General features: G+C 43.0%; 1 protein-coding gene and 1 long non-coding RNA gene across 4 annotated transcripts in view; one reads left to right on the top strand and one right to left on the bottom strand.

Moving 5' to 3' along the window:
• The window catches only part of cacna1g (calcium channel, voltage-dependent, T type, alpha 1G subunit), a 308,065-nt gene that overhangs the window by 90,409 nt on the left and 205,555 nt on the right, over positions 1-12,101 (top strand). For all 3 annotated transcript variants that reach the window (XM_060844315.1, XM_060844314.1, XM_060844316.1), the window contains exons 7-8: positions 1,611-2,418; positions 8,102-8,481. In XM_060844315.1, coding sequence (XP_060700298.1) covers positions 1,611-2,418; positions 8,102-8,481 — 1,188 coding nt within the window. The remainder of the gene's footprint in view (positions 1-1,610; positions 2,419-8,101; positions 8,482-12,101) is intronic.
• LOC132827675 (uncharacterized) overlaps positions 1-12,101 on the bottom strand; it is a 197,622-nt gene that overhangs the window by 42,376 nt on the left and 143,145 nt on the right. The window lies entirely within an intron of this gene.

Here is a 12,101-nt window from a genome sequence, read left to right as displayed (position 1 = left end):
TGCTGAAGCAAGAAGGTAGCTGTCCGTTAAGAGGGGTCACCTAGCTTTAAGAGGTGCAGGTTAACTTTAAGCCATGCAGGCTACCTTTAAGAGGTGCTAGCTTGCTTCCAGAGGTGCAATTAGCTTTAAGAAATGCAGGTTAACATTACAAAGTGTAGGTTAACATTACAAAATGCAGGTTAACATTACAAAATGCAGGTTAGCATTACAAAATGTAGGTTAACATCACAAAATACAGGTTAACTTTACAAAATGCAGGTTAACATTACAAAATGCAAGTTAACTTTAAGAGGTGCTGGCTAGTTCATGTAAACCACATATACACCTTGACCTCTTGCTGATCCTCGGTACAGACCCACCGTCTCACATTTTAGGCTCAATTATTTAAAATGGATAATACATTGGATTTTGGATGTAGGTTTGCTTGCTGAGCTGAAAGGTTTACTTCCAGACGTTTCGTTATCTTAATAGGTAACATTTTCAGTGGACCTCATGCGAAGCAATGCTGAAAATTCCTGGTTTCTATTTATATGTTTGGGATTCTTTGGGTTGGTATACAAACCATATAAAAATCCAAACATATAAATAGAAAGCAGGAATTTTCAGTATTGTTTTGCATGAGGTACACTAAAGATGTTACCTAGTAGGGTAACAAAACGTCTGGAAATGAACCTTCCAGCTCAGTGAGCAAACCTACATCCAAAACCTCAACCTGAGCTACAAATCTACTCAAAACTCGCTAATACATTGGATGTAGTTTTAACATTGCCTATAGAACAATGCATAAGAAAGCTCCATTGACTAGAATGCTCAGTGGGCAGTACCTGTTTCAAATAAGAATGACAAGGAAAAGCATTTTACAGTAAGCTATTTGTGCCTCAACAGTTACCCTGCCATTCTCACCTCCCCATAATGCACTTTTAGCCTGTTCTCCCATTACCACATTCTTTGGCCTGGAGCCTCTGTCATTTATTCCCTCCTGCCCTCTGACCTCTCACATTCAAATGAGGAAACAGAATCAGGAACTGGCCATTTGGCCCTGAACAGTCTCCTCCCCCATTCAACAAGATCATGACTGATACAATTGTGGCCTCAATTCACTTTTGGAATACTGTGTTCAGTTCTGGTCTCCCTGCTATTGGAAGGATGTTGTGAAACCTGAAAAGATTCAGAAAACATTTTCAAGGATGTTGCCAGGGTTGGAGGGTTCGAGCTGTGGGGAGTGGAATAAGGAGAGACAGAGACAGAGTTAATGTTTCAAGTCCATCCTGACTCTTCTTCAGCACTACATAAGTAGCACCAGTTCTGAAAGAGAAATATTGGACTCCAAACATTAACTCTGTTTCTCTTTCTCCATGGATGCTGTCAGATCTGCTGAGTTTCTCCAGCATTTGTTTCAGATTTCCAGCATCCGCAGTATTTTGCTTTTGCAATTGTGCTTCCTTTTATTCCTACCATAATCCCCCAGGATTGGCTCCAGGCATTTGTTGCAACCCCATTCCAAGCTGAATTCCCGAAATGTTTCCAACATTCCCATTAACGGCAGCTATTGGGTCAAATTGCAGTGCTTGTCTCTGAACTCTCTCCTGTATCTTTCCGTTCTTTTCTAGGTTGGATCATTTTTTATGATCAATTTATGTCTAGTCGTCATAGCCACCCAGTTTTCCGAAACCAAGCAGCGTGAAAGCCAGCTGATGAAAGAGCAGCGGGTTCGCTTCATGTCCAACGCCAGCACACTGGCCAGTTTCTCTGAGCCAGGGAGCTGCTATGATGAACTCCTCAAGTACATTAGTCACATGGCACGAAAGGCCAGGCGTGAGGTGGTGCGTGTGTGCCACCTAGCGGTGAGCCAGAGGAGCCACCAAGCCGGCGGCAGGACTGGGCCAGGCCCACAACCCCACAAACGACGGAAACGCAAGCGGGCATCCTCTGTCCACCACCTGATCCACCATCACCATCACCACCACCACTACCACGTCAGCAACGGGAACCTGCGGGCCCCCCGAGCCGGCCCGGAGATCAGAGACGCGGAGACTGACCCAGCCCACCACAGCACCGCCAACCGGCTCATCGTCCTGCCCTCACCCCTGACCAAGCTGCACCCTCTCCCAGCGCCCGCCGCACCCGCCAACACTGAGTCCGTCCACAGCATCTACCATGCCAACTGCCACATCGAGCCGGTGCAGTGCAAGTCCTCCCTCAGGCAGGGGACAGCAGATGGAGGCCAGAGGACGACCGATGTCAGGAGTTACCCAACCCTGCAGCCGGGCTCCCAGCACGAGGTGATCAACCTCAATGGCAACGGGGAGAAGACCCTCAAGGATGCAACCATGAATCCTGACAACGCAATGGCAAATCTCAACATCCCGCCAGGACCGTATCGCAAAATGCATCGACTCCTAGAAACACAGAGTGCAGGTGAGCGAATCACAGCCTTGCCTTGACCAGAACCAAGGGCGCACTTTGTCAGTGACAATGTTTTAAGGCAGACCCTCCCCTAGACAACAGACTTGTTAATAACAAAGTGTCATTTTCCTAGACTTGCCTTGTCACTCCCAATAATTCCTGGTGAATCAGAGACCGCAAAATTAAAACATTATATTTAGGGTCAGTAGCCCATAATGACCACCAAGTGATAGATTATCTGTTAAATACCTGCCTGACATTTCATACCATTTGTTTGAGGGCTCCGCAGTAATATCCATATCTCTGGGCCAGAAAGTTTGGGTTCAAGTATAGAATCATGAGGGGTGTAGATAGGATGAATGTATGTAGGTTTTTTTTCCCCCAGGGATGGGGAATTGAAAACTAGATAAGTTTAAGGTGAGAGGGGAAAGATTTAAGGATCTTAGGGACGTCTTCATGCAAACAGTGGTGTGTCTATGGAATAGGCTGCCAGAGAAAGTGGTTGAGGCAGGTACAACAGCAACATTTAAAAAAACATTTGGATGGGTACATGGATGGGAAAGATTTAGTAGGATATGCACCAAATGCGGGCAATTGGAAAAGGTTGAGTGGGTGCCATGGTCAGCATGGACCAGTTTGTGTCGAAGGGCCTGTTTCCATGCTGTAAAATTCTATGACTCTAAGTTCCACTGTTTCCCTCACCTATGTTATATCAGGTTGTTTAAAAATACCTAAAAAGAAGAAATAGGAGATAGCTTCAAAAATTACTGATAGTGGACAGGTCTGCATCACAAGCAACATGGTGGCAACGGTGGGATTGTTATTAAAATATCTCAATACAGCTAAGGTTAAAGAAAATCCATTCAACCAAAGAATATGATTGGCTCACGTCAAATGCATATTCATTTGAGAATGCAGGAAGTCAAACATTTCCTGTTCCGTGCTGTCGACCCTGGGTCATTTTCCATTCGGGGAAACTGTGAAGAGCAGTAAAACATAACCCATTTCATCCCATCCTGTAGATTAGACAGGGGTATCATTGTTTGTAATGGGGGAGGGTGTAATGTCACTGTAATAGTCGGGGGGGGGTGAGGAGTGTCATTGTTTGTAATGGGGAAAAGGAGAATGTCACTGTAATAGGAGTGGGGGAATGTCACTGTAATGAGGGAGGGGGAAGGTCACCATTTGTAATGGTAGAGGGGGAATGTCACTGTTTGTAATGGGGAGGGGGAATGTCACTGTTTGTAATGGGAGTGGAGGAACGTTACAGTTTGTAATGAGGGGAATGTTGCTGTTAGTAATGGGGGGAATGTCGCTGTTTGTAATGGGGGAATGTCGCTGTTTGTAATGGGGGGAGTGTCGCTGTTTGTAATGGGGAGTATCACTGTAATGGAGGAGAGGGAAGGTCACTGTTTATAATGGAGGAGGAGGAATGTCACTGTTTGTGATGGGCAGGGGGACGGTCATTTTTTTTAATGGGGAGGGGTAATGTCACTGTTTGTAATGGGAGTGGAGGAGTGTCACTGTTTGTGGGCGGCACGGTGGCACAGTGGTTAGCACTGCTGCCTCATAATGCCAGAGATCCGGGTTCAATTCCCACCTCAGGCGACAGACTGTGTGGAGTTTGCACGTTCTCCCCGTGTCTGCGTGGGTTTCCTCCAGGTGCTCCGGTTTCCTCCCACAGTCCAAAGATGTGCGGGTCAGGTGAATTGGCCGTGCTAAATTGCCCGTAGTGTTAGGTAAGGGATGGGTTGCACTTCGGCGGGTCGGTGTGGACTTGTTGGGCTGAAGGGCCTGTTTCCACACTGTAATCTAATCTAATGGGGGGAATGTCACTGTAATGAGGAATGTCGCTGTTTGTAATAGAAGTAGGGGAATGTCACTGTTTGTAATGGGGGGAATGTTGCTGTTTGTAATGGGGGCATGTCACTGTAACGGGATTGGGGGAATAACTGTGATGGGAGGAATGTCGCTGTTTGTAATGGCGGGAATGTCGCTGTTTGTAATGGGGATGGGGAAGGTCATTGTTTGGATTGGGGAAGGAGAATGTGGCAGTTTGTAATGGGGTTGGAGGGAACGTCACTATTTGTAATGGGGATGGGGGAATGTCACTGTAATGGGATGGGGTGTGTGGCGGGGGGGACCAATAATCACTATAATGGAGGAGGGGGAAATGTCACTGTTAACGTCTGCATTTCACACCCGGACAGAAAGTTGGGTTTTCCACATTATCCAGCCGTCCTCTACTCCTCAGATTGTTCCCAATTTGGCTTATTGCCCAATCCCCTTGGTTTTTCAGGTGCCAGACATCAGTCACAGTGACCAGAGAGAGTCTGTCCAGTACTATCAGGCCACCTTCTTCCTTCTCCCATTCGGATCAGTATCTCTCCCAATCCCTTTGCTGACGGCGGTTTCCCTGACCCTCACTGTCAACAGAGAGAGAAAAACACTGCTCAGTATAATGCTCAGCTTTTTATCTTTGGTATTTTGATGGTTGCCTAATAGTGGGAGCCTGCTGTTATACCCCATATGCAGTAATGTCTCGCACACTCGTTCCAGTGGGGATTAGTTTCCATGTTCTGGCAATTTGGTGTCAGGGCCTGTGTTAGTAAATTTGGCGCTTATTGTCTGGAACAGTGCCAGACCTGGGAACCCTTTCCCAGCTGAAGGCAGTTCAGTAGCTCCCATGATAATAAGCATAGTGCTGCTCAAAGGCAGCACTGGTGAGAAAGTTCCAGATCTGAAAAGCTTGATTTATCATCCATCAGCTTTAAAAGAGGGAGAAAAAAGAATTAAACTCTGCAGGTACTGATTTCCGTACCAGCTCTGCATATGAACACTGCTCCTAGTTAAAGAAATCAGGCCCAACACATGCAAATGTTCTGATAACCCAAGCTGTAAGTGCATGGGAAGCTGATAGAGAATTCTGTTCACACACTATTGGTAAATAAAGTGCTGTTTAATTCCATTTTAAACATTAACAACAAATCCCCTCAGTACGAATAATAACGGAGCTCGGCAATTTGCAGTTAAACAAGTTGCATTGTAGTCTTCATCCTTCATCCTAGTCCTCCATTCCTTCACACAGCAGCTACTCATCTGTTAGTAATTATTACATTCACATTGGAATTAATACTGAGATTACTCAAGAATAATCTTCACTCCACAATTAAGCATTTTCTAATCACTAAAATTGACTTGAATTAATGATCCAATTATGAATTGAATCAGAACCAAGGGGTGACCAAAGGGTTCAGATGAAATCAGAGATTGCTCGAGTGAACTCTGGGATTGTACAGTCTGCAACTCAGTCTGACAGAGTTTGGCAATGGGCCATAAATACTGGCTCTGCCAAGGGCACCCATTCTCATGCACAAATGTACATAGGGCCCGGGGAATGTCGAACAGAGAGACCTAGGGGTTTGGGTACATAGTTCCTCCAAAGTGGCATAACAGGAAGACAGGATGGTAAAGTATGCATTTCACACACTTCATTGGTCAGACCATTGAGTATAGAACTTGAGACATCATGTTCCAGTTGTACAGGATGTTGGTTAGACCACCTTTACAATTGTATTCTGGTTGCGCTACTATTTGAAAGATATTATTAAATTGGAGAGGGTGTACAAAAGATTTACAAGGATGTTACCGGAACTGGACGGTTTGAGGGGCTGGATAGGCTGGTACTTTTTTCACAGGAGCACATGGAGATTGAAGATTGACCTCATAGAGGTTTACAAAATCATGAGTATAGATAAGGTGAACAGCAAAGGTCTTTCCCTAGGGTAGGGTGCTCAAAATTAGGGGGCATATTTTTAAGCAATTAGGAAGAAGATTTAAAAAGGACCTGAGTTTCACACAGAGGGTGGTTCGTATGTGGAATGAATAAATACATTTTGTGTATCACAAGATGCAGGCAAGTCTCTGAATCTGGGTCAAAAGTCATGGAGTCTAAATTGCATCTGTAGGTACATGTAAAGAGGTCAATAGCAAGCTAATTTGTCACATTAAGGCAAAGTTTCACCAAGATTTTTGGTAATGTTTCTGTCTTGCTCTTTCATAAATTAATGCTTGAGTGGTTTTGTGGCTAATTGATCTCACTGCCATTTCAGAATGTTCACAGTGTTATCATGGGTCTTCCCATGAGTATTGCCCTTAAGTTTTTATAAGAAGAAGGAAACAAAGCAGAGCATCAGATGGTGACCTCACACCAACATTTACAGATAGTGCCACGGCTGAGTGGGTCAAGTAGATATTCAAGTCTAACACCTGGCTCCAGTTGGGATGGTCAGTGACGAGCAGATCAATACCAGTGACAGCCTCTCAATTTTGCCACCAAAAAATGCAGGGAAGGGCTAAGTAAAGGATGTAAAATACCTTCTGGACAGGAAAGAGTTACATTTGATACATGACTCATACGTCTTTGTATCTATCTTCCTCAAAAGGAGGTGGAAGCAGACTCTGAGGCTGATGTAGATAGGATCTTGATAAGCAAGGAGATGAAAGTTTATCATACGTATGTGGGAATGTGGACTAATCAAATCAGTCATGGCCATATTGAATAACAGAACAGGATTGGAGGGCTGAGTGGCCTACCATTGCTCCTATTTGCATGTTTACATGCATGTAACACAAACCAATGTCCAACAAGTCACAGTTACACCAACTATAGTCCCACAAAGCATAAAGCTTCTCCCACAGACCAAGTCACAGAGTCATCAATTCATCCATGCTGACCAGATATCCTAAGTTAATCTAGCTTCTTTTGCTAGCATTTGGCCCCTTTACCTCTAAACACTTCTAATGGCATCCAGATGTTTTTTAATTGTTGTAATTGTACCAGACTCCACCATCTCCTCTGCCAGTTCATTCCATAAATACATGACTTTCTTCATGAAAAGGTTGCCCCTCAGGTCCCTTGTTAATCTTTTCCCTCTTACCTTAAAGTATGCTGTCTAGTTTTGAACCTCCCACCCTGGGGAAAAGACTATGGCCAGTCACCTTATTCATGCCCCTCATGATTTTATAAACCTTGGTAAGGTGACCCCCTCAGATTATTATATTCCAGTCAAAAAAGACCCAGCTTATCCAGCCTCTCCTTTTAACTCAAACGCTCCGGTCCTAGCAGCATCCTGGTAAATCCGTTCCTACAGCGGGGCAACAAAAATTGAACACAGTACTCCAACAGTGGCCTCAACAGTGTTATGTACCTCAACAGAAAGGAGACATTTCAGAAAAGCTTATAAAATGATTAAGTCAATAAACAATGCTGCTTTATTCAGTGAGAGCCAGTAAAGTGGAGCTCTAGGGAAGTTATGCAAAAGAGGAAACTGGTACATTCCCTGCAGTTGATACTTCAGGTATGTGCTTTAATCAGTAATACTGTTAGTACTAATAAATGGAAACAGAGTAAACCTCAGAGTTTGTTTATTTGGACAAGTATGATCCCAGTTAGAAACAGAAAATGCTGGAATCACAAGCCGCTCAGTAAATTCATCATATTCCGGCTCTATTAAAAAGTTACTGACCTGTGATGTTGCCTCTGTTCCTCCATCCAGTGATACTACCTGGCCTGATGAGTGTCTCCATGTTTTCTGATTTTATTTCAAATTTCCTAGCATCTACTGTCTTTTTGTTTCAAGCAATTTTGATTTTTAAAGCATTAAACATCCCAATGTGATTACTCTGTTGCCAGGCCATTGTAAAAGCTCCTGCAAGCTATCCGGTCATTGCCTGCCCTATGGCTCTCCCGGTGGAACAGCCGACATCCTGAACTGCAACCCGCAGAGCTGCCCCATTTGCATCAGGGGCAGTGAATCCGAGGTGAGGGAGAATGAGACGCTGGATTCAGACAGTGAGGGAGTGTACGAGTTCACCCAGGACACCCACTACACTGATCAGAGAGACCCTCAGCGCAGTCAATCTCGAGTAACCACGGCAAACAAATGCTGGACGTTTTGGAAGCCGGTCTGTGACACTTGCCGCAAGATTGTTGACAGCAAGTATTTTGGTCGGGGAATTATGATTGCTATTCTCATCAATACGTTGAGCATGGGGATTGAATATCACGAACAGGTGAGATACAATAAGTTACTGCTGTAACCTTCAAATGCTTTTATCTTTCCCTTAGGCTTAAAATAAGCAACAGTCCTCTTACTTTTCTATTTTAGTGCTAACACCTGGAAACCCATTGTATAAGGTAGATTGAGCACAACGTTACAATGCATTTCATCAAGTCATGTCATTTGTGCCGATGCACTGACTTTCACTTTTTGATGAAACATGCTGATGGTAGAGACGGGGACAAGACCAAAAGTCAAGAGGTGTTAATATCTTAAAACTCTCAGATTTTTATTTGGTGTAAATTAGTAAGCACCCACTTTTAAATTTGAAGACTTAAGAGATAAGGTTGTACCAGTCAGAATGTCAAGCCAACTGGATTCACTTGCCCAGTCCAGGATACATCTGATGTTTAAATCTATTGAAGGCAGTGGGATTGAATATCAAATAGGGAGTTTGAAAACAGAGAGGTTTTGCTAAAACTGTACACGGCACAAGTCAGATCATAGCTGGAATACTGTGAACAGATTTAGTTCCCTTATCAAAGGAAAGATATACTAACCTTGAAGGCAGTCCAGAGAAGGTTCACGCAGCTGATACCAGCTGTGGAGGCATTGTCTAATGAGGAGACGTTAAATATCTTGGCCTGTACTCATTGGAGTTCAGAAGAATGAGAGGTGACCTTATTGAAACGTAGAAAACCTCTTATTGAAGTTGACAGTGTGGATGGCGAAAAGTCGTTTCCCTTTTTGGAAGAGTCTAGGGCCAGAAGGTGTAATGTCAGAATAAGGGTCACATAATAAAAACAGAGATGAGGAAGAATTTCTTCTCTCAGAAGGTAGTGAATCAGAGGAATTCTTTGTTACTGAGGACCATCAAGGTTGGGTTGTTACATATACTCAAGGCTGAGATAGAAAGATTTTTATTCAGGAAGTGAATCAAAGCCTATGAGGATAAGGCACAAAAGTGGAGTTGAGGATTATCAGATTAAGCATAATTTTATTGAATTGCTGAGCAGATTCGATTATTTCTGCTCTTATGTTTTATGGTCTTATGATGTACTGGATATCCAATATAGTATCACCTGCCCTACATCTCTGTTTATGTCCAGTTCACCCTCTCAATATTCTCAGTTTATAGCAACCATTCCTCACAAGGACACATTTCATAATGTTGAAGAATGCTGTTAGCTGGTGATAAATTAGGAAATTTAACAGGAATAGAGGAGGAATGCATGTTTGTTAGAGGACATGATAGTTGAGGTTACCTCAGTACCAGGCAGATACAAATTGCTGAACCTCTTGAGGACCACCTCTCCCTATTTCCCCTTTCAACACATTGAGTCTATAATTACTGCGCACAGGGGCCATCTATTGGAGGGAATTAGCAGCTGTGAATGTGAAGAGTTCCAGCTGCAATAATGTGAAGTCCGCAGCACGTTTAAGGACTCAGAAACTTCTGATTTAAAATTTGGAATCTTATCTCCTCCTCTCTTTTTCTGCTGCACTTGGTCAATCTTCTTGATCATGTTTTGTCGCAATAAACACCTATAAACTCCTTAAGGATTAAAGGTGCTATATAAATTCAAATTGTAACCGCATAAGAAACCTCTTAGGCATTAAAGGTGCCGTATAAATTCAAATTATTGCTACATAATTGATGAACAGACTTGCTTTATCTTTTGTTTGGGGATTGAAGGTAATTGTGAGTACCATCAAATTTGAATACAGCACTCAAGTTTTCTGCAAACACTACCTTCCTGACTCCTCAGCAGGACATTATTGTACCCTCAAAGGCAGCTCCATGATTCAAACATCTGGATCATTCTCCCCAACCTGTTGGTTGCACTGAACTCTCTCTGTTCTCTAACGTTAGTAGAATCAATACACTGTGGGCTCAGGTGAGGCAGGGAGATGGCAAAACCTAATGCCACTTATAGAGTCATACAGCACAAGAAGACCCTTCAGTTCAACCAGTCCTTGCCGACTACAATCCCAAACAAAACTAGTCCCACCTGCCTGTGCTTGGCCCATATCCAAACGTTTCTTATCTAAATGTCATTTAATAGTTATAACTGCACCCATATCCACCACTTCCTCACACGAACCACTCTGTGTAAAAAAAGTGCCTCACATTTCTTTTTGAAATCTTACTCCTCTCATTAGATTAGATTCCCTACAGTATGGAAACAGGCCCTTCGACCCAGCTAGTCCAGACCAACCCTCTGAGAAGTACCCCACCCAGACTCATTCCCCTATTCTATATTTACCCCTGCCTAATGCACCTAACACAATGGACAATTTAGCATGGTCAATTCACCTAACCTGCACACCTTTGGACTGTGGGAGGAAACCAGAGCACCCAGAGGAAACCCACGCAGATACGAAGAAAATGTGCAAACTCCACACAGACAGTCGCCCAAGACGGGAATCAAACCTGGGTCCCTGGCCTGTGAGGCAACAGTGCTAACCACTAAGCCACTGTGCTGCCCTCCCTTCAAAATATGCTCCTAGTCTTGAAATCCCCCACTCTAGGGAAAAGCCACCTGCTTTGCACATTGTCTATAGCCCTCACATTTTATCAACCTCAATAAGGTCACTTCTCAAAAAAATTCCCAGTCTATTCAGCCTCTGTTTATAACTCAAACCCTCTGTTCCCAGCAACATCATGGTAAATCTTTCCTGAACCCTCTCCCGCTTAATAATATTCCATTTTTAAAAATCAGTCATGTCATTGAGTGACATTGATATCAATTGCAATCTTCTACTATGCATTTTAGACATAACTAAAATGAAAATATGGTCCCTGACTTCACTTAAATATCACACTATACTTAAAATCATGTTTGGCTAATCTTCCATTCACTGAGGATAACTTGAATGGATAAGTACTTTCAATGGAAACTTCCATCAATAAAATTACATTCTTCACAAGTCTCTCAAAATGAAATTCTGGAGTTTTTCTTTGACAGGTCAGTACACAGACCTATCTTCAATCCTCAATTGCCATATCTTTGCTGGAAGGCAACAGAAACTGTTCATGTATGGAAATATTATAAATTTCATGAAACTTAAGGAACAGCAGGGTCACTACATGACGAATCCCTAACAATCAGAGAATGGGTTGTCAACTCTGATTGGCTATATCCTTGAAGATTTCCTCATCTCCTGTCTTGAATCACAGCTGATCTTTCCTGACATCCCCTGCTATTGCCAGTCAGACAGTATACATTCGTCAATGGTGAATAAATTGATGTATTTCAATGGTCCATCAAACACCTTTTATCCAACCTGTGCTTTTGTAACAATCAAAGAAACAAAAGTGAAAAATGAGAAGCAAACACAACCAAAGAAAGTCTTTTGCTTAGGGGAAAGACATCTGAAATGCATTTGGAATTATGGTGTTAGGTTTCCATTTTCTAATAAAATTTTCATAATCACAAATTTCGACAAAGTTTTCCAAAAATCACAGCATTAGGGCAGGATCTGACACATAGCGCTAACTTCGGCAGATTTTTAGTCTGTCATTGAATTGAGGGATAAGTGGAGTTGGAGCAACACTCAATGTGCCACGTGACCTAGGCATGTTACTATTTCCTATTTTCTTTTATCTCGTGAATCATAATTACTTCTTTT

The sequence above is a fragment of the Hemiscyllium ocellatum genome, chromosome 25 (genome assembly GCF_020745735.1).
Source record: "Hemiscyllium ocellatum isolate sHemOce1 chromosome 25, sHemOce1.pat.X.cur, whole genome shotgun sequence".
NCBI classification, from domain to species: Eukaryota; Metazoa; Chordata; class Chondrichthyes; order Orectolobiformes; family Hemiscylliidae; genus Hemiscyllium; species Hemiscyllium ocellatum.
The sequence above is the reverse complement of the archived record's forward strand: the minus strand, read 5'-3'. Positions and strand labels throughout refer to the sequence as shown.